The following is a 21,644-nucleotide window of genomic DNA, read 5'->3' on the forward strand; positions in this document are numbered from 1 at the left end:
TGGGTCTTATCTTACTGCTTTCGATAATGAAGCTATTTACGTTATGCTTGTTCAGCGTTCAAGTGTCCACCCTACAACAGATTGGATTAAAAAGCCAGGTTGCTGTAAGCAAAAAATGGGATAGTGGATGGGAGAGGAGGCATGGTGGGAAATGTGAACAAGAAACTTTCATTTGGTGTGGGAATTGAAAATGAGGGAACATATCTGAGCTTGGCCATTCAACAACAAAAACACCCACTTATATCGATATCTTAATGTAATGAAGAATAATGAGACAGCAAACCACATAAGACGATATTTGGGCAGCTGACTGGTTGCATGCTCAAAGAGCTACTTAAAGGATGAGTGAGAGATAGAGAGGCAGAGAGGTTTAGTGAGGAAATTCCAGAGCTTGGGGCCCAGGAAGCTAAAGGTACAACCACCAACAGTGAAACAATTAAAATCATTGATAGAACCATAGAAAAGTTACAATATAGAAAAAGGCTATTCAGCCCATCGTGTCTGCGCTGGCCGGAAAAGATCTTTCCTGTCTACTCTATCTAGGCCCCTCATAACCTTATACACCTCAATTGTCACCATTCAGCCTCCTGAGTTCCAGGGAAAACCCAGTCTATCCAATCTTTCCTCATAGCTGCAATTTTCAAGCCCTGGCAACATTCTTGTAAATCTCCTCTGTACTCTCTCCAGAGCAATTATGTCCTTCCTGTAATGTGGCGACCAGAAATGTATGCAAAACAGCTGTGGCCTAACAAGATGTTCAAGAGGCTAGAATTAGAAGAGTGCAGATATCTCAGAGGATTGTAGGGCTGGAGGAGATTACAGAGAAATGGATGGGCGAGGCCATGGAGGGATTTGAGAACAAGGATGGGAATTTTAAAATCAAGGTAGGGAACCAATATAGGTCAGCAATCAAGAAGGTTCGGGAAGCATTTTTCACACAAGGGGTAGTGGAAATCTAGAATTCTCTCCCTCAAAAGACAGTGACAGTTGAGATTAATGCTTTCAAGACTGAGAGTGATAGATTTCTGATAGGTAAGAGTATCAAGGAAAATGAAGCTAAGGTGGGTAAATGGAGTTAAGGTACACAACAATGATTTGATTGAGTAGCAGACCTTGCAGGACTGAATGACTTAATTCTGTTCTTATGTAATAAAGTATAATGTAACTCCCCACCTCTTGTCTAGAGGTTTTTGTAAAGCCAAGCTTGGTGTTTCCTGACCACTACTTTTTAGTTTCTCAGCTTCTCACCTAAGCATTTTAACCTTTGTGGCCAGCACTAGGAGCTTTGGCCTGTAACCTGGTCTATTATTTCTAGGTACAGCACAACTATGTACAGTGATCAATAATTCCCTGAAAGGGCTAGTTCAATGGGCATCTGCAAAAAGGAAGCTGTGCTGCAATGGTAAATTAAACTCAAGGGCCTCAATTGGCCTCTGGGCGGGAAGGTCAGCCGCAAGGCTTTGCACCCTAAACTTAATCGGAGGGAGACGAGAAGGCAGCGGGATCTCAACCCCACACCCTCCCTCCCACCCAATCACACAGCCCCCGCCTCACCACCCCCCCTAACCCCCCCCACCCCCACCCTCACCCCGCCTCTGAACTCACCTCTTGGGGGGCAATTAAATTCTGCCCATTAGCTCTAAGTAGAATTGAATCTTACCTGGTCTGAACCATGACCATTTTAATGTGTGGGAAGAAGAAATGGTTATGTGTGCAGAAAATCGTTCAACCTCCGTGAAGAGATTAGACCTGATCCCACTTGCTGTCTATGGCTGAGAGCGAAGAGCAGAAAGGTGATTGATTAGAAGTGTCCAGTAAGTTTTTCAACCAAATGCATGTCAGCTCGAAGACATGAGGACAGACAGGAGACTAATTAATCAGCTCAGTCTCTTCTCAGTATTCTATAAATAAATTGACCATACAAAACTAAATTGAGAACTAAGATACATTGGGATTGAATAACAATAAGCCCATGCTTGTGTTTATGTGTATGTTTGGGCACAAATGTACATACACGCGTGTATGTATTTATTGATTTGAGCATGATTGTCTGAAACTGTGTATGTGATGTGTGCCTCTGTGGTCCTTTTGATTGTCTGCTCACCCAACCCAAGGTGGGTTGCACAGTGGATAGGCAGTACCTTCACTTTTTCCCTCAATCATCCAGCCTATTGATAGTTTGAAAGACAGTCCATATGAGTGACTGTTATTGCTTAAATAAACAGAGGGCTTGACTCACTCCTAGTCAACTGCTGTGACACAACAAAGTGGTGAGCGCAATTCCTGCACCATTTGGGAACTTCAGGACACTACTTGTGTCTTGGGAGAGCAAGTATATAAGAAGCGTCTCCAGCTCCTTCAGCTCAAGCTCGGGATTTCCAAGATTGCAGGGCAGCTGGAATCACTGCGGAGCATCAGTACTTTGTGGGTCAGACGTTCCAGTATGTGGCCACCCCACAGTCAGTAAGAGTTCAGAATAGCAGATGGGTGGCCATCCATAAGACTAGGAATAGGCAAGAAGTACAGGAGTCTTCAGGATATATGCCACTCTCACACAGGTACTCGGTATTGGAGCCTGCTGGGAGTTAATTTCTTACTCTTTCATGGGATGTGGGAATTGCTGGCAAGGTCAGCATTTGTTGCCCATCCCTAATTGCCCTTGAACTGCTAGACTATTTCAGAGGGCAATTAATAGTCAACCACATTGCTTTGCGTCTGGGTCTCACATGTAGGCAGGATGGCAGATTTCCTTCCCTAAAGGGCATGATGAGCCAGATGGGTTCCGATGACAATTGATGATTGCTTTATCTTCCAGATTTATTAATTGAATTTAAATTCCACCAGCTGCTGTAGTGGGATTCTGAACCCTGTCCCTAGAGCCTTAGCCTTGGATTACTAGTCCAGTGATATTACCACTACACCACTGTGCCCCCCTAATGACACCTTGAAGGAGTGCAGCCAGACCAGGGCACCAATGGGCAAGGGACTGCACAAGAAGGAACAGCAAAGAGTAGAAGTGCAGCCATCATAGGAGATTTCATAGTTACGGTGTTTCTGTAACCGTCATCGTGAATGCCACATGATGTGTTTCTTCCCTGGTGCCAGTGCAAAGGGTATCAAGGAGAGGATGCAGACTATTCTGCATAGAGAGTGAGCCAGAAGTTATGTCATACGTCCGTACCAATGACATAGAGAGAATAGATCCTACAGCCAGATTTTCAGGAGCTAAGGAACAGATTAAAAAGTAGGACATCAAAGGAGTAATCTCTGGATTACTCGCAGTGCCACACATTAATGAAAGTAGAAAGAGGATGATTTCTTTATTCTTTCATGGGATGTGGGCATTACTGGCGAGGCCAGCATTTGTTGCTCATCCCTAATTGCCCTTGAACATAGTGGCTCCTTAGGCCATTTCAGAGGGCAGTTAAGAGTCAACTACATTGCTGTAGGCCAGGCCGGGCAAGGATGGCAGATTTCCTTCCCTAAAGTGCATTAGTGAACCAGATAGGTTTTTATGACAATCAATGATAGCTTCATTACTGAGACTAGTTTTATATTTCAGATTTATTAACTGATTTCAATTTCTACTAACTGCCATGGTGGGATTTGAATCTATGCCCAGGCCTTTGGATTATTAGTCCAGCAACATTACCACTATGCCACCATCTACCCAAGATGGATAGAATGAACCTTGAGGTCTGGGGCAGGAGGGAGGACTTCAAAATCTTGGGACATTAAGACCAGTTCTGGAGCAGGAAGTACCTATTCAAAAGGGACAGGGTTTGCACCTCAACAAGACTTGCAGGGAGGTTCACTCGTGCAATTAGGGAGGATTTAAATCAAATTGGCAGGGGAATGGATCATGCCACTGCCTCTCCTATCTACTAGCTGTGTCAGCCATCCTGGGGTAAGGATACAGGAGATACATGGGTTAGGATGTATGGTTCCCATGCTTTACCTTGTTTTTAACTTCATGGGTTGCAATGCTATTGAAAGAAAGGGGCTGCTCTGTGTGTGCCATATGAGGAAAGAGTTTGCCTAGCACAGGCTTGGTGGCTTGAACATTGCATGACAAGTGACAGCATGGCAAGCCAAATCCCTTGTGAAGGGTGACGTTAACTGTCCTTTTATTGGGTCCAGCATGTTAGCGTCTGCCTCCGCACCTGATCTCCTCTGGGCCCAAACCTGAACCCACACCGAATTGGGAATTCGCAAACTGCACAATAATCCTGGCCATGTTTTTTCCAGACAAAATGCGGCGCAAACAGGATTCAGCAGCGGGCTCAGGTTTCGCAAATTGGGGATGTGCCCAACTCTCATTCCCTGAGCCCTAGATGAAAACTAGGCCCCTAACATTCCACTATTGGCAATTGGTTCTTCAACTTCATAGACTTCAGCAGTTCAAGAAGGCAGCTCAACAACACCTTCTCAAGAGCAATTAGGGATGGACAATGAATGCTGCCCTAGTCAGTGACACCTACAGAATATAGAGAAAATGCTACCCTACCTTCATTCTCTTGCATGAATGCTCTCCCAAAATCTTTTGCCCACTCCTTGTTCTAAAGAGCCTCCTTAAACCCCTTTGCATTGGTGCTCTTCCTCACCTTTTTTGCTCTCTTTCTTTTTTGACCTTACTGTAAAACACTCTTGAGCCGTGAAGGATGGTTGACACATTCAAGTTTTGATTTAAAAGCATAATGATTTTAAGGGAGAGGAAAGGCTGAGCGCAGTTTCCACAGTTTTGGAAGTCCTGTAAAGGAAGTGTGCAATGAGTTTTGCTTTCAACCTATTGAGGATGAAGGAAGAATGTCTGGAACAAGATTAATTAAGGCTCTGAAGATCAAATGGGACTGGTAGAACTTTGTACCATTGTCATGTACGTTAAGTTTCCTGTTCTCTGTGACCTGGAAGTGCTACTTTGATTAACAGCTACATGTCATTAGTTGGAATGGATTATAAATAAAGAGCACATATTCTTGGAAATCTTTAACCAATTATAATTACAAAAGGTATGGGAGCATTGTCTAATTAGTATGGGATAGTACCGAAGTAGTGGGCGGGTATGGTGTGGGGTGGGGTTGAAAGATGCCATTTTCTCTGCTTATCATTTTGATGGATAGAGTGGGCACTGGGCTAATTTTAAAAATCAACACTGAGTGGAGAGATACGCCGTCTTCATCTGACCTTTCTCAGCTCTTTCTGTCCTTTTTCTCCTACCTTTTCTCCCTCTTATTTTTCTTCAACCTGTCCATGATCATCATTGCAGTAGAGATTAAGGAAATTAAAGAGCTCCCTTGGCCCCCTCCTGTGGGACAGCTAGACGATGACTCAGTGAGTGATGAAGGTGATTGCTTGCTTTGCTTTTCCCAACCCCCACTCTGCACAAGCTTGCTTGCATGGAATTGCCTCACACCCCATCATCCTCTGCCCTACCTATATCTGTACCTTTCCACAGTGAATTGCCTGTTCCCGGGATATATATATATTTTATATATATGTGTGTGTATGTGTATATTACAATTTATATCAGTTACTTTTATTTAAATATTAAACTTAAAATATGATGTTTCAGAAACCATGGGTAGATTTTTCCCTTAGTTGAAATAAAGGGAGAATTCCACCCATTTTCCATTTATTTAACCCTTTGAACTGTGACATCAAAATGGCTGACACAAGAATAAAAATGGCCTCTTCTGTTTATCAAAGTCAACATAATATGTGTCTTTTGATGAACTTTAGTTTTTGAAGTAAAATATCAAGTCAATAGACTATTTGAATATCAGAACAGCCATTGTGAAATTACATTTTTCCAATTTTAATTGTAATTGAAACATTTTGCTGCTTTTTGTATTTTCATTCTGTTTTTCTGTCTGCTGAGGCTGAGGCCCAGAACCAAGATGTTCGAAAACAACCATTAAACCTGTCTGTAGCTGGCTGCTCGGAGATGTCAGAGGCATGCCTAGATGGGTCTATCCTCTTGGGAGTTTTCTGCCTCTTGTGCTAGATATGTATTTTCCACTTATAATTGGATGCTACTCATAGGGTAGCGCAACTCAAGCCCATGCCCATTCATGTCCTCTGGCACGCTAACAAGCTATTTCTGCGGGAAGAGCTGGGGCAGCATTACCCTGGCCTGAGTTCAGGGGCCTCAGCTGATGACCCAGTTGACATCACGGATCTGGAATGGAGCTTTGAATGGAACACACAGGCGCACAGCAGATGAACAACACAGCTGAGCTTCAGTGATGCCAGTAGGACGTGGTTTTTTTTATGGAATGTTTTTTTAATTTGATTCTTGAAGAATTTGCTAAAATGATCCGGCAAGACACCGAGGAACCTTTAAAACAAATCAAAAACACCATATTTATATGTGGAAATCCTTCTCAAGTCACGGAGTGATTGCTGGGATTGTATAATGGCAGCTTGTACTGATAATGTTGTTTTCATGGCCGTCCGCAGGGCCTTGCCTTCATTCCACCTGGATCTGTTCCTGTTCATCATTTAGGGGCTTGGATCATTTTTCTGTGAAGGATCTGAAATGGTTGAGAGAAGAATCGTCCATGGGGAATAAATTGAGCTCTAAACAAAAATGGCACCAGATACTGAGATAGATGGGCATGGTTTTAAACTTCAGGGATCATGCTTCTTATGGGTATTTTTTGGCCTCTTTTATAGCATTACATGCTTGTCAGTATGAGGGAAGTTGGTGCTAGGCATTGCTGGGAACACTTTCCCATATAGTCTCAGTATCAATATGAACTCAGCTTGTTAAGTTGGTGAGTAGCTGAGCAGTACAGGCCAGAAGAATCCCCAGGTTATGTGCTCCCAACCAGTGTGGGGAAAAAAACCACTACCACTGTGCTAAGGAAACACTAACCAAGGCTGCCACTCCTGACTTAATCCAGAGGCCCCACTTGGGGGTGTGGATATGTTAAGGCTTAACTGTAATGCTTCCCATGATCAAGTAAGCTGCTGACACTCTCTGAAAAGCAACAGGTGTTTACCTACATGGCAACAGAGAGGAGAAGAAAACAACAACTTGCATTCATATGGCAGCTAATGTAGGAAACCATCCTAAAGGGGAAATTAATTTTGAAAAGGGAGCAAATTTAAACAATCTGAAGTACAGATTAGATGTCAAGTAGAGATGAACCACTTTCACATCAAGTACAGCACCATGTAAGGTAAAACTCCCTCTATTTTGCCCCATTTAGCACACCCTTATCCTCTCCAAATGGTTATAGCTTTGCAAACCTGCAACAGGGGTGGGGGGGGGGGGGGGAGAGAGAGAGAGTAAGATGACATCATGGTAATGTCACTGGACTAGTAATCCAAAGACTGGCTAATGCTATGTGGACATAGGTTCAAATCCCATCATGGAAACTGCTGGAATTTAAATTCAATTAATTTTTAAAAACCTGGAATATAAAGCTAGTTTCAGTAATGATGACCATGAAACCATCATCAATTGTTACAAAATCCCATCTGGTTCACTAATTCCTTCAGAAAAGAAAATCTGCTGGTCTGGCCTATGTGTGGCTCCAGACCCACTGTGATGTGGTTAACTCTTAACTGCCCTCAGAAATGGCCTAGCAAAGCACTCAGTTCAAGGGCAGTTATGGGAAACAAATACTGGCCTTGCTGTGATGCCCACATCCCATGAAAGAATACAAAAACCTGCCACAGTTGGCCTTTATGGAGAGGGAGGCCAGTGTCAAAGTGAGAATTTTGCCATGTTGTTTGATCTTTGTGTGTTAGGCTTTTTTTTTGAAAAATGAAGTAACATAATAACAATAGGTTGCATTTGTACAGAACCTTTAACATCATTGAAATGGCCCAAAGTACTTCATGGGAGGAAAAGCACACTGAGCGACGATAGATAGGTTGGGAATGATGGCAGAAAAGGATAGGCTGTGAGAAGGTTTTTAAAGGTGATCTTAAAGTGAAGGCTGTTTATGGAGAGAATGAGTAGGAATCATACTGAGGCACACCCCATTCTATTTATATTCACTCCCTCCATGGACAAAGCACTGGCTGTGGGGCCTAAATGGCTGTCACTTTATCCCCTTAGATTCACAATTCACTCAGTTGCAGGAGGCCAAGAATTTTTGAACATCTCTCACCTTTAAGGCCTTGTCCTAACACTGAAAGGAGCAATAGAGGTTACTCAGTAGCAGCTGTGTGTCACCGGTGCTGATGTGCAAACGTATCCATCTCAACTAGAAATGAAAGGGGTCCAATGACACTGCCTGCCACATACATCGCCTGCTTTTAATGAGCTTTTGTTAGCTGCTGAAGGTAACACTTTTGTTCCAAATTCCTTTTAAAGAGAATCCTCAATAGCAGCCCTTAGCTGGCACCTGGTGCTCACTCCCTGCTGAGCAGCTCCAGGAAACAGGTTTAGCAGCAATTAAAATAGCCAAAGCTGAAGATCTGACAATCGAAAGCTGTGAAATTAATAAAGCCTTGAATGTGTAAAAACCTTCATTCGAAAATATAAAGAGCCAGAAACACTCAGCAGATCAGGCAGCATCTGTGGAGAGTACAGTCAAGAGGGTTTGGCTATAGGCCCTTGATTGGTGAAGGTCCTAATTATGGATGCTCAATGGGAATAATAACAAGGTCCTAGTGCTCTTCCACCCAATTCTTTATTTTTCTTGAGTCAGTAGTACAATATGATCCTGAAGCTAGATGTGGTCTACATTCTCCTCAGATCACTGACTGGCTGCTCCATCTGGTTTCATTCATAGTCTGCCCAGCTGTGGGATCCTTACAGAGCTGGGATTCAATGCCATTCCCTCTCCATTCCTAACTCTCCACCAAGAATGCTATCAGGGGGCAAGTCACAGTGTCCAAGCAGCAAGCAAAAAGGGCCCTTTAAAATATGTTGCTTCCTTCGTTTGTGGCGAGGTGCCCAGCTTCCCTTGTGACTGAAATCAGGGAATTCACTGTGTGGAAACTCAGAAACATGCACTAGGATGATAAGGCCTTGGACAGGGTTCAGAGGAGATTTACTGGAATCATTCCAGAGATGAGGGACTTCACTTATGTTGAGAGACAGAGGAGCTGGGATGTTATCCTAGAGGAGAGAAGGTGAAGAGAAAATTCCAGGCAGGTGTTCAAACTTAAGAAGGGGTTTTGATAAAGTAAGCAGGAACTTGCCTGAAAGCGGGGCGGAAGCTGATTCAATACTAACTTTCAAAAGAGAATTGGGTATTTATTTGAAAACGACAAATTTGCAGTAAAAGAGAAGAGGAGTGGGACTATAAGGCCATAAGACCATAAGACATAGGAGCAGAAATTAGGCCATTTGGCACATCAAGTCTGCTCCGAAATTCAATCATGGCTGATAAGTTTCTCAACCCCATTCTCCCGCCTTCTCCCCGTAACCTTTGACCCCCTTACAAATCAAGAACCTATCTATCTCGGTCTTAAATACACTCAATGAACTGGCCACCACAGCCTTCTGTGGCAATGAATTCCATAGATTCACCACTCTCTGGCTAAAGAAGTTTCTCCTCATCTCTGTTCTTAAAGGTCTTCCCTTTACTCTGAGGCTGTGCCCTCAGGTCCTAGTCTCTCCTACTAATGGAAACATCTTCCCCACGTCCAGGCCTTTCAGTATTCTGTAAGTTTCAATCAGATCCCCCCTCATCCTTCTAAACTCTATTGAGTATAGACCCAGAGTCCTCAAACATTCCTCATATGTTAAGCCTTTCATTCCTGGGATCGTTCTCATGAACCTCCTCTGGACCCTCTCCAGGGCCAGCACATTCTTCCTGAGATAGGGGTCCCAAAATTGCTCAGAATATTCTAAATGTGGTCTGACCAGAGCCTTATAAAGCCTCAGCAGCACATCCCTGCTTTTATATTATAGTCCTCTCGAAATAAATGCCAACATTGCATTTGCCTTCCTAACTACCGACTCAACCTGCAAGTTAACCTTAAGAGAATCCTGGACTAATTTGATAACTCTTTCAAAAGAGCCAACACAGACAAGATGGGCCAAAAGCTCCCCTTCTCTACTCTATGTTTCGATGATTAATGTGCTGTCCTTTGTGTTTTTTTACAGTCCAGTTTGATGGCTGCGATTGGGACCGGTCATCTCCTTCTTCCAAAGACCGACTGAGGCAACAGAAACAGCTCAGCCCGCTGGCTGCCGGGTCAAAATACACAAAGCCACAGACTCCAGAGCACAGCTCTGCACTGCCCGAGAGGGTGGACCCTGCTCTACCTTTAGAGAAACAAGTGTGAGTGCGAAACCATTCAAACTATTGGATTCTGGCCTACTGGGGCTGAACAACAATGGGGGCCATAAGTATACGATAGTCACTAATAAATCCAATGAGAACTCAGGAGAATCTTCTTTACCTAGAGAGTGGTTAGATTGAAACTTGCTACCACAGGGAGTAGTTGAGGCAAGTAACATTTGAGGAAAAGTTAGGTTAAGTCCATGAGGATGATAGGAATAGAAAAATATGCTGATAGGGTTAAATGAAGTACAGTGGGAGGAATCTTATGTGGAACATAAACGCCAGCATGCTGCTTATGGGTTGAGCAGAATATTCTTTTTGTGTGCTATATATTCTACAAGAGGACCAGGCTGCTTCTATTTAATGAGCCAAGCCCTCTTTCGCTTTAAGGAGAGCCTGTACCTGTTAATGCAAATGTGACTCTTGCAGCAATGAAGATGTCACAGCAAATCCCTTCTGCAATGTACTTTAATCTTCTTTCCCCTTGGATCAGACGATAATCTCCTTTTAGTATGAGTGATCACATCGAAACATTTCTTTGAACTGTTGTAAAGCTATGCATGCACAAGACCTCGCTACTAGTAGAAATCTCTCTGTTCTTTCCCTGAAGGCACCGACTTTTATTGATGTACAGTTTCATTGCTGCCTGGCACTGCACCCATACATAGCCTGGACATTGAGTCATGACATGCTATCTGATCACAGGGAGCCATTACACTTACGTTTGATCTTATTCATACAACGCATGCACACGAACACTTTCAAAAAGGGTTCGCTGGATTACAATGAGGAGTGGATGCGTTGGTTGACTTTTTTACTTCCCTAGTTCAGGAATGTGGAGGCCAATTATTAATTATTACATCCTTACAAACACTCTCTGCTAGCACAAACTGGAGAATTAATCTGGTCAGCCTGCACAATTTAGACCCACACTTCACATTTAATATTTAATAACTAATCAAATAGAGTTGAGGAACTAATGTGACATTAACTATCCCTTCTCTTTGTGTCCATATGTCCATGCATCAACATTCGCTTAGTGAATTCAGCCATGGCTCAGTGAGTAGATTCTTACCTTTGAATTGCAGGTTCAAATCCCACTCCAGTGGCTGTTTCCCTGCTGGCAGATTTGAAGGTGGCGGGGCACATAAAATCCAGTGGGTGGCCTTCCCATCACCTACCCGCTCACCCCCAAGCTACCTGCAATTTATTGGGGGGCAGGGAGGTTTAGCTCCATAGGCTAGTATTGGGCAGGGGTCGGGAGGATTCTTTGCAGTTTAATACTAGCAACAACTATATATAGCTTTGCACAGATCTTGATCTAGCCTTGGTCCTAACAGTTACATAGGCTGATTATTTGACCATATGCCTGATTCATAAGGTATACATGAAGTCTTACTGAAAGAGCCACAGGCAGTAGTGAACGTCTAACATGGAAGCTGTACCTTTTATCCTGCAGCCTTGCACATAGTGATGTCATAGTGATGTCACTATGCAGCTCTTTAATGGTACATGCGGCATTCATACAATACTACAACACTCACCTGGACTCCTCGGTGTGAAGGGATTGCATGTAGTCCCAGCAGTGGCCACTGCTCCCACTGACGCTGTTGGGACTATAGAGCTGCTGGCCAGTCAGATTGGCTGACAGCTCTTGAAGGTATGACTTGTTCCCAAGATAGGGGCAGAAGTCCCACCCTAAATCAATTAATGCTGCTCCCTGTGGTAAATTACTGCGAGGCAGCTGTCAGGATCATGGGAGGGCTCACCCCAACCTGTTAGCTGGGGGTGGTGGGGGGCAAGTGCAGTGGAGAGGTGGGGTCCATGGCACCCAAAAAATCCAGCACCAGGACTTGAATGCAACCATCAAAAAGCTGAGACTCCAGTGTATTACTGTGAGAGTGCTGCACAGTCAGAGGTGCTGTATTTTGGATGATACATTAAACTGAGACCCTGCCTTCCTTCTGCAGTAGATGTAGGACAGCCCATGGCATAATTTTGAAGAAGAGCAGGGGTGATATCCCCAAAGTCCTGGTCAATATTTATCCCTCAATCAACAAAAACAGATTATCTGGTCGTTATCACATTGCTGTTTGTGGGAGTTTGCTGTGTGCACATCGGTTACCATGGCTTCTACATTACAACATTCACTGCTCTTGAAAGTGACTCATTGGCTGTAAAGTACTGTGGTTGTGAAAAGCGATATATACATTTTCTTCATAAATATTTCTTTTTGAATCAATTCAATTTATATTTATATAACATCTTTAATGTAGCAAAAATGTTTCAAGCTGCTTCACAGTTGGCCATCAGATCAGATGCACAAGTATATATAGTAGGGCTAACAGCATCTGTGGAGAAAAAAACAGAGTTAACGTTTCGAGTCCGTATGCCTCTTCTTCAGAGACACAGCATCTCCACAGCATCTCCACAGATGCTGTTAGACCTGCTGAGTTTTTCCAGCATTTTCTGTTTTTATTTCAGATTTCCGCAGTATTTTGCTTTTATATATAGTAGGGTGTCTGGCAAGATGACCAAAAATGCAAGTCAGTTTTTCAGGTGGCTATTGAAGATGGCAGGGAGTTCCAGAGTGTACATGTAAGTTATTTGAAAACTCTGCCATTGATGATGGACCAGAGTGGGAGGAAGATACAGAAAAACCGAGTTGGATGACAAAGAATTTGAGCAGGGGCGTAGGAAGTAGGAATCAATTACAAAAAAAAAAATACTATTGGACTTCGACTGAGACATTAGAAGCCACAGCACCTTCCATATCTAAATGATAAGGAAGGGTCAATAAAGTCTGATTTCTTTGGAAAAATTGAATTGTTTTTGTTTGTTCCCAGAATGTGGATGATGCAGACAGGGTTACATTTGCTGACCATTTTTAATTGCCCTGGGAGCATTAACTGCCAGTCAAGTTGTGAGGTGGTGGCATAATGTTATTGTCACTTGTCTAGTAATCCAGAGACCCAGGGTAATGCTCTGGGGACCCGGGTTTGAATCCCACCAAGGCAGATGGTGGAATTTGAATTCAATAAAAATCTAATTATGAACATGAAACCATTGTCGATTGTTGGAAAAACCCATCTGGTTTACTAATCCCTTTTAGGGAAGGAAATCTGCCGTCCTTACCTGATCTGGCCTACATATGACTCCAGATCCACAACAATGTGGTTGACTCTGAAATGGCCTAGCAAGCCACTCAGTTGTATCAACTGCTACAAAGTCTCAAAAAAGGAATGAAACTGGACAGACCACCTGGCATCGACCTAGGCACCGGAAACAAGAACGGCAAACTCAGGACTCTGCAAAGTCCTCCTTACTAACATCTGGGGGCTTGTGCCAAAATTGGGAGGGCTGCCTCACAGACACAAATATACTTGACCTCATCCTCACAGAATCATATCTTACAGATAATGTCCCAGACACCACCATCACCATCCCAGGGTATGTCCTGTCCCACCAGCAGGACAGACCTAGCAGAGGTGGTGGCACAGTGGTATACAGTCAGGAGGGAGTTACCCTGGGAATCCTCAACATCGACTCTGGACCCCATGAAGTCTCATGGCATCAGGTCAAACATGGGCAAGGAAACCTCCTGCTGATTACCACGTCCCGCCCTCCCTCAGCTGATGAAGCAGTGCTTCTCCATGTTGAACACCACTTGGAGGAAGCACTGAGGGTGGCTGGGGTACAGAATGTACTCTGGGTGGGGGACTTCAACGTCCATCACGAAGAGTGGCTCGATACTCAGTAGCACAACTGCTGACCGAGCTGGCCGAGTCCTAAAGGACATAGCTGCTGGACTGGGTCTGCGGCAGTTGGTGAGGGAACCAACAAAAGGGAAAAACATACTTGACCTCATCCTCAGCAACCTGCCTGCCACAGATGCACCTGTCCATGACAGTATCGGTAGGAGTAGGAGTATCGGTAGGAGTCCCAACTTCACATTGAGGATACCCTCCATCGTGTTGTGTGACACTACCACTGTGCTAAATGGGATCGATTTCGAACAGACCTAGAAACTCAAGACTGGCCATCCGTGAGGCGCTGTGGGCCATCAACAGCAGCAGAATTGTACTTGAACATAATCTGCAACCTCATGGCCTGGCATATCTCCCACTCTACCATTGCCGACCAACCAGGGGATCAACTCTGGTTCAATGAAGAGTGAAAGAGGGCATGCCAGGAGCAGCACCATAAAAATGAGCTGTCAACCTGGTGAAGCCACAACACAGGACTACCTGCGTGCCAAACAGTAAAAGCAGCAAGTGATAGACAGAACCAAGTGATCCTGCAACCATCAGATCAGATTTAAGATCTGCAGTCCTGCCACCTCCAGTCGTGAATGGTGGTGGACAATTAAACAACACACCGGGAGGGTCCACAAATATCCCTCAATGATGGAGGAGCCCAGCACGTCAGTGCAAAAGATAAGGCTGAAGCATTTGCAACAATCTTCAGCCAGAAGTGCCGAGTGGAGGTTCCATCTCTGCCTTCTCTGAAGGTCCCCAGCATCACAGATGCCCGTCTTCAGCCAACTCAATTCACTCCACATGATATCAAGAAACGGCTGAAGGCACTAGACACTGCAAAGGCTATGGGCCCTGACAATAGTCTGGCAATAGTACTGAAGACTTGTGCTCCAGATCTTGAGGCGCCCCCTAGCCAAGCTGCTCCAGTACAGCTACAACACTGGCACCTACCCGGCAATGTGGAAAATTGCCCAGATATGTCCTGTACACAAAAAGCAGGAATGATCCAACCTGGCCAATTACCGCCTCATCAGTCTATTCTCCATCATCAGTAAAGTAATGGAAGAGGTCACCAACTATGCTATCAAGCCATACTTTCTTAACAATGACCTGCTCACTGACACCCAGTTTGGGTTCCGCCAAGGCCACTCAGCTCCTGACCTCATTACAGCCTTGGTTCAAACATGGACAAAAGAGCTAACCTCCCGACATGAGGTGAGAGTGACTGCCTTTGACATCAAGGCCGCATTTGACTGAGTGTGGCATCGAGGATCCCTAGCAAAACTGGAGTCAATAGGAATCGGGGGAAAGTTCTCCACAGGTGGAGTCATACCTAGCACAAAGGAAGGTTGTTGTGGTTGTTGGAGGTCAGTCATCTCTGCTGCAGGACATCACTGCAGGAGTTCCTTAGAGTAGTGTCTTCGGCCCAAACATCTTCAGCTGCTTCATCAATGACCTTCCTTCCATCATAAGGTCAGAAGTGGAGATGTTCACTGATGATTGCACAATGTTCAGCACCATTCGCAACTCCTCAAATACTGAAGCAGTCCATGTCCAAATGCAGCAAGACCTGGACAATATCCAGGCTTGGGCTGACAAGTGGCAAGTAACATTCACACCACACAACTGCCAGGCAATGACCACCTCCAACAAGAGAGAATCTAACCATCACCTCTTGATTTTCAGTGGTATTACCATTACTGAATCCCCCACTATCAACATCCTGGGGGTTACCATTGATCAGAAACCGAACTGGACTAGCCATATAAATACTGTGGCTACAAGAACAGGTCAGAAGCTAGGAATCCTGCAACGAGTAACCCACCTCCTGACTTCGCAAAGCCTATCCACCATATACAAGGTACAAGTTAGGAGTGTGATGGAATACTCCCCACTTGCCTGGATGAGTGCAGCTCCCACAACACTCAAGAAGCTCGACATCATCCAGGACAAAACAGCCCACTTGATTGGTACCCCATCCAAAAACATTCACTCCCTCCACCACCGACGAACAGTAGCAGCAGTGTGTACCATCTACAAGATGCATTGCAGGAATTCACCAAGGCTCCTTAGACAGCACCTTCCAAACCCATGTCCACTACCACCTAGAAGGACAAGGGCAGCAGATAGATGGGAACACCACCACCTGGAAGTTCCCCTCGAAGTCACTCACCATCCTGACTTGGAAATATATCGCCATTCCTTCACTGTCGCTGGGTCAAAATCCTGGAACTCCCTCCCGAACAGCACTGAGGGTGTATCTACACCACATGGACTGCAGCGGTTCAAGAAGGCAGTTCGACACCGCCTTCTCAAGGGCAACTAGGGATGGGTAATAAATACTAGCCCAGCCAGCGACGACCACATTCAATGAATGAATAAAAAAGAAGTACTGTACACTTAAGTCACATATGGACAGGATCAGGCAGGGGTGGCCAGTTACCTTCCTCTGGGATCCATTTCACCAGGGTTTTTTTTTAAACTCATTATTTGGATTTGGAGCTCATTGGCTACACCAGCATTTATTGCCCATTCCAAATTGCCCTTGAGAAGGTGATGGTGACCCACCTTCTTAAACCGCTGAAGTCTACCTGGTGTAGGTACACCCACAGTTCTGTTGGGAAGGGAGTTCCAGGGTTTTGACCCAGCAACAGTGAAGAAATGTCAATATAGTTCCAAATCAGGTTGGTGTGTGGCTTGGAGAGGAACTTGCAGGTGGTGGTGTTCTCAGGTATCTGCTGCCCTTGTCCTTCTAGGTGGTACAGGTCACGGATTTGGAAGATATTGCCAAAGGCGTCTTGGTGAGTTCATGCAGTGTATCTTGTAGATGGCACACACTGCTGCCACTGTGCGTCAGTGGTGGAGAGAGTAAATGCTTAAGGTGGTGGGTCAGGTGCCAATCAAGCTGGCTGCTTTGTCCTGGATGATATCGAGCTTCATGAGTGTTGTTGGAGCTGCACTCATCCAGGCAAGTGGAGAATATTCCGTCACACTCCTTGTAAATGGTGGACAGGCTTTGGGGAGTCAGGAGGTGAGTTACTCGCCACAGGATTCCTAGCCTCTGACCCACCCTTGTAGCCACAGTATTTATACGGCTAGTCCAGTTCAGTTTCTGGTCAATGGTGACACACAAGAGGTTGATAGATTCTGCGATGGCAATGCCATTGAATGTCACTGGTTAGATTCTCTTGTTGGAGATGGTCATTGCCTGGCACTTGTGTGGCACAAATGTTACTTTGAGACTTTGAAGAGTCTATGAAAATAAATAACAATCAATTTAGCAAAAGATACTGGAATCTAAAGGAAATGGATTTAGGGACCAGCAATAAAAACAAGTAGGGAAAATAATGATTTAGTTTTGAGCCCATTGGTCACTCTGATTTTAATTGATGCATAGAGAGGATGGAGCATTTACCGAGGGCAGAATATTACACTCGACGTGCGAGTGCATGCCCAAGCATAAAATGACACGCGATGATGTCGGGCATGCATCATCATGCAGTCTTGCGATATTTAAAAGGCCTATTTAGGCCATTAACAATCTAATTCAATTCAGATTTACACTGCCTGTCAAACCTAACGGTTGACGGGCAGCTGAAAAGCCAAGCGGCCTTTACATTTTTCAGGAAATCTCATCCACAAGTGGGATGAGGTTTCCTAAAGCGAATAAACATTGAATGAAAACTTTATTTTTGAATTAAAAACATGTCCCAGCTCATGAGGGGACATGTTTTATTAAATTTTTATTCTCTTCATTATTTTCTTTATACAGCACTTCAATTACCCTGAGGCACGGAGCTTCCTCAGGGAGGTTGAAGTGCTCTTTCTTGCGCATGCGCGAACTGCGCGCTAGGCCTGGCTCTCCCGCCTACCCCCGCCCGCACAGGCAGCGCTCAACACCACCACTTGCAATCCACGCAGGGGGGGCCTTAATTGGCCCACCCACGTGAAATCGCGGTGTGGAGCTGATCACGGGCGGTGATGGGCCTCCCGACCGCACCCACCAAACACCCCTGCCAAGGGCAAAATCCTGCCCCAAGTGTTTATGGCTTCACAGAAATTTACACAAAGTAATTTTTAGGAAACGCATCTTCATTAAATGAGCATCCACACAGACTGACCCACTATAGGAACAATTTGGGAAGCAAAATTCAAGAGTGATTAGGTTGTTTCATTGTGCCTATAATGTGAAATAATGTGAAAAGTGTAGATAAGAGTGAAGTAAGAAAGCTATTAACTTGCGACAGTGAGCCCAGGATTTGAGGACAGCAGTACAGAACTAACCCGCTGTGAGCAAGATTAGAAATTTTGAAAATTATGACAGAATAGTGGTGATAAAAAATAAACCACCACTTGATTTAGATTCCTTATAGGGGGTCCCCTTTATCAGGCATTGTTAGTGAAGTGTATCTGTGAATAACATTTCTGTAACATCCCACATGGGAAAATTTCACAGCTGCTTTACAGGGGGTTTAAAGGGGAAACTAAGACCCAATTTTTTGTGGAGTCAAGGGGACTCCAAGCCTTATCCAAAATGGTGCCGGGACTCCAGATCCGGAAGCCCCATCCCCATTTTGGACAGACCGTATTTTCACCGGGGTGGGAAGGAAGTGGGATATGATTCACACATGGGGGAAACCAGAACCCAGCAGAGCCATTTGAACTTACAATTCTCAGTCTCAGTCTCAGAGCTCCAAGGTGGGCCTTTTAAACAGCTCACCTCAGCACTCGCATGACTTACAATTTTTAAGAGTAGACATGAATGTGTATAAAAGGTGAATAATGTCTGTTGAACTGTTATGCTGTCAAGTTATTTAAATCCCATGCTCTTTAAATTTAATAAAAAGCCTGCTGTGTCCCTGAGTTGAAAAAAATGGTGCTTCCAATTTCAAAAGCTGTTTGTTGACAGAAGCCTGAGGACTATCATTATAGTATTGTTAGCGCTCTACCGCTTCTACAACCTATCATTAGCTCAGTAGGAGGCCTGTAAGTTCACGGTTTGATTGATAGCTCCAAGAGGTTATTAAGATTATTAGCTGTCTTTGATGTGGGGCTATGAACACAAATGTTTGTTTTTATAAGGGATCAAGAACTTTTTTAATTCATTTACAAAATGTGGGCTTCGCTAGCTTGGCCAGCGTTTATTGCCGATCCCTAATTGCCCTTGAGAAAGTGGTTGTGAGCTGCCTTCTTGAACTGCTACAGTCCCTGTGGTGTAGGTACACTCACAGTTCTGTTAGGCAGGGAGGGACTTAAAAGTATTGAATGGGCTTTTGTCAATGAGATTTCTTTTTATATAGAAAATTCTGAAATAGACAACTAGAACTTTATTTTATTTCATCTCTGCATGGCTCCTAAGGTCTGCCCATGATGGATACTAGGTGAATTACATGGAGGGTGTAAGGGCAAAGGGTGGTGAGTGAGGAGCATGGGTTGGCATAATTTGGCAAAAACTTGGCAGGGAGCTGGCTATAAGGGGTCATGGGGATGAGTGGCGGCATGTCATGAGTTTCCACTAAGTTGGCATAGGGGCTATAAGTGGCTGTTGGGATGGTTAGAGTGGTATAAGTTGGCATGGAGGGGATGATAGGCTCTGGGGGGTGTTGTGTGAGGCATGAGTTGGCATCGATGGGGCATGGGTATTGGGTGGGAGTGTGAGGGGTGGGGGCTAGAGGGCCTAACTCTTTTTATCACAATTGGAACGAAGTCTCAGAGCACTAAGGTGGGCCTTTTAAACAGCCCACCTTAGCACTCACAGCTCCTGTGGTCCTTCTAAACTGTTTTGGGGATGGACCCGACTTTAGCATGCACCCCCTTGCAACCCCCCCACAACCCCAGAATAAATATCCAGCCATTTGTGGCTGTTCTTCCCGAGGGACGTGTGCCGAGCTGGGAACTTTCCTGACTCTGTGCACCTGCATTGGGAGCCAACATCCCAGTCTGAGTGGGGGATTGTATGTTGGAAACTGAAGGCAAAGTCAAAAAGATGGACAGTTAGGCAAATTTTAAAGACATGAAGATTGGGAGGCATATGAATATAGGAATAGGAAGAGACTATTCAATCCCTCGAACCTGCTCCATTATTCAATTAGACCATGGCTAATCTGTACCTCAACACATTTACCTGCCATCCCTCCAATTCTCTTAATACCCCCACCTAATAAAAATCTTAACAATCACAGTCTTGAAAACTCCAATTACCCCAGCATCTAAAGCATCCTAGGGGTGAGAGTTCTGGATTTTCACTATCCTGTGTGTGAAGAAGTGCTTCCTGATTTCCCTCCTAGGGGCCGAGTTCTAATTTTAAGATTCATGCCGCCATGTTCTTGATTCCCCCACCATATGAAATAATTTCTCTGTATCTTTCCTATCGAATCCTTGTTAGGATTTTTAACGGCTTGTGTTTGAGAGAGAATTTCAGAAAGGCAGGGGAGGATGGATCTCTGAATATGACATCTGGTACTTATCACATTTGGCTTGCCTTGGATGTTGCTGATACTACACAATGAGGCCAAGAAAAGAACATGGAGCTCAATTATTTGTCCTTTAAAATTTGAAATTTAAAATCTTTGACCTTAAAAGTGTGCAAGATGGGGCTGTATAGTTTTTAGTGAGGGTTATGGGCTGATGTTGTAAATTATTCTTTATGGTGAGTGACATATATTTCATTTAAAAAATATAACTACACATGCCAAATAAATATGTATTTTTGTCAAGTGGGAGAAAAAACATTGCATATGTACTTTTTAAAGGCACTCTTTCCTCTTGGATAGAGGACAGGGATAATCTGTCTGCAGGTGCTCAATGATGATTTCTTTCACCCTATTCAAGGATACAGTCTCACTGGCACCAGCCATCCATTTGTACCTTGCCCAAGTTCCCACGAGTGTTGGCTGTATATTCAACTGCAGAGGGCTTCACAGTCAAACCAAATTCCTTTTTTCGCTTAACTTTGATACATCTCTTAACAGGATGACAAGAAGGGGTGGGTCCTTGGCTGAAATTTTGCCTCCTGTACCTTGGGGTATTGAGACCAGTTGCATTATTGCTTCTGATATCCTAGTTGAGATCAGCTAACTCAGCATCAAGTAAGGAGCAAACCCGGGTCTTCTCAGTCTATAGGGTACGGTTACTTACTGACCAAATGCACTGAACATCAAGAACCCTTTGTTTAAAATGCAAAACTCTTCCCCCTTTCTGACAGGTGTATGTAAAAGATCCCATTGCACTATTTGTAAAAGGGGTGATCCTGAAAAGCCTGGCCAACATTCTGCCCGAATCATGACCATCAAAAACCTAATAACTGATCATTGTTTAGTTATGGGACCTTGCTGCAAGCTGATTGGCAACTACATCTGCCGACATAACATGAGTGACTACTCTTCAGAAGTAATCCTTTGACTGAAAAGTGCTTTGGAACACTCTGAGAATGTAATATTCCTTTTGCTGTCTTGAAGATTCTGACTTATGCTAGGGTAAACTAAACTTTAGAGATGGCTGACCTCAGCACAGGTTAACCTGGGAACTACAGGTACTGAATTTAACACTGCCTTATAGGGAGCAAGAGAGGATAGATTTATGCAGGACCTCATTAGGCCTCTCGATAATACCTCACTTTGAAGTAGAATGCCTG

At 44.2% G+C, this 21,644-nt stretch overlaps 1 protein-coding gene across 1 annotated transcript in view; it reads left to right on the forward strand.

Annotated features, from left to right (window-relative positions):
• The window catches only part of LOC144688771 (SH2 domain-containing adapter protein F-like), a 270,816-nt gene that overhangs the window by 180,375 nt on the left and 68,797 nt on the right, over positions 1–21,644 (forward strand). Inside the window, exon 5 of the mRNA XM_078555683.1 lies at positions 10,073–10,250. Within this exon, the coding sequence (XP_078411809.1) occupies positions 10,073–10,250 (178 nt within the window). The remainder of the gene's footprint in view (positions 1–10,072; positions 10,251–21,644) is intronic.

The sequence above is a fragment of the Cetorhinus maximus genome, chromosome 13 (assembly GCF_964194155.1).
Source record: "Cetorhinus maximus chromosome 13, sCetMax3.hap1.1, whole genome shotgun sequence".
NCBI lineage: Eukaryota > Metazoa > Chordata > Chondrichthyes > Lamniformes > Cetorhinidae > Cetorhinus > Cetorhinus maximus.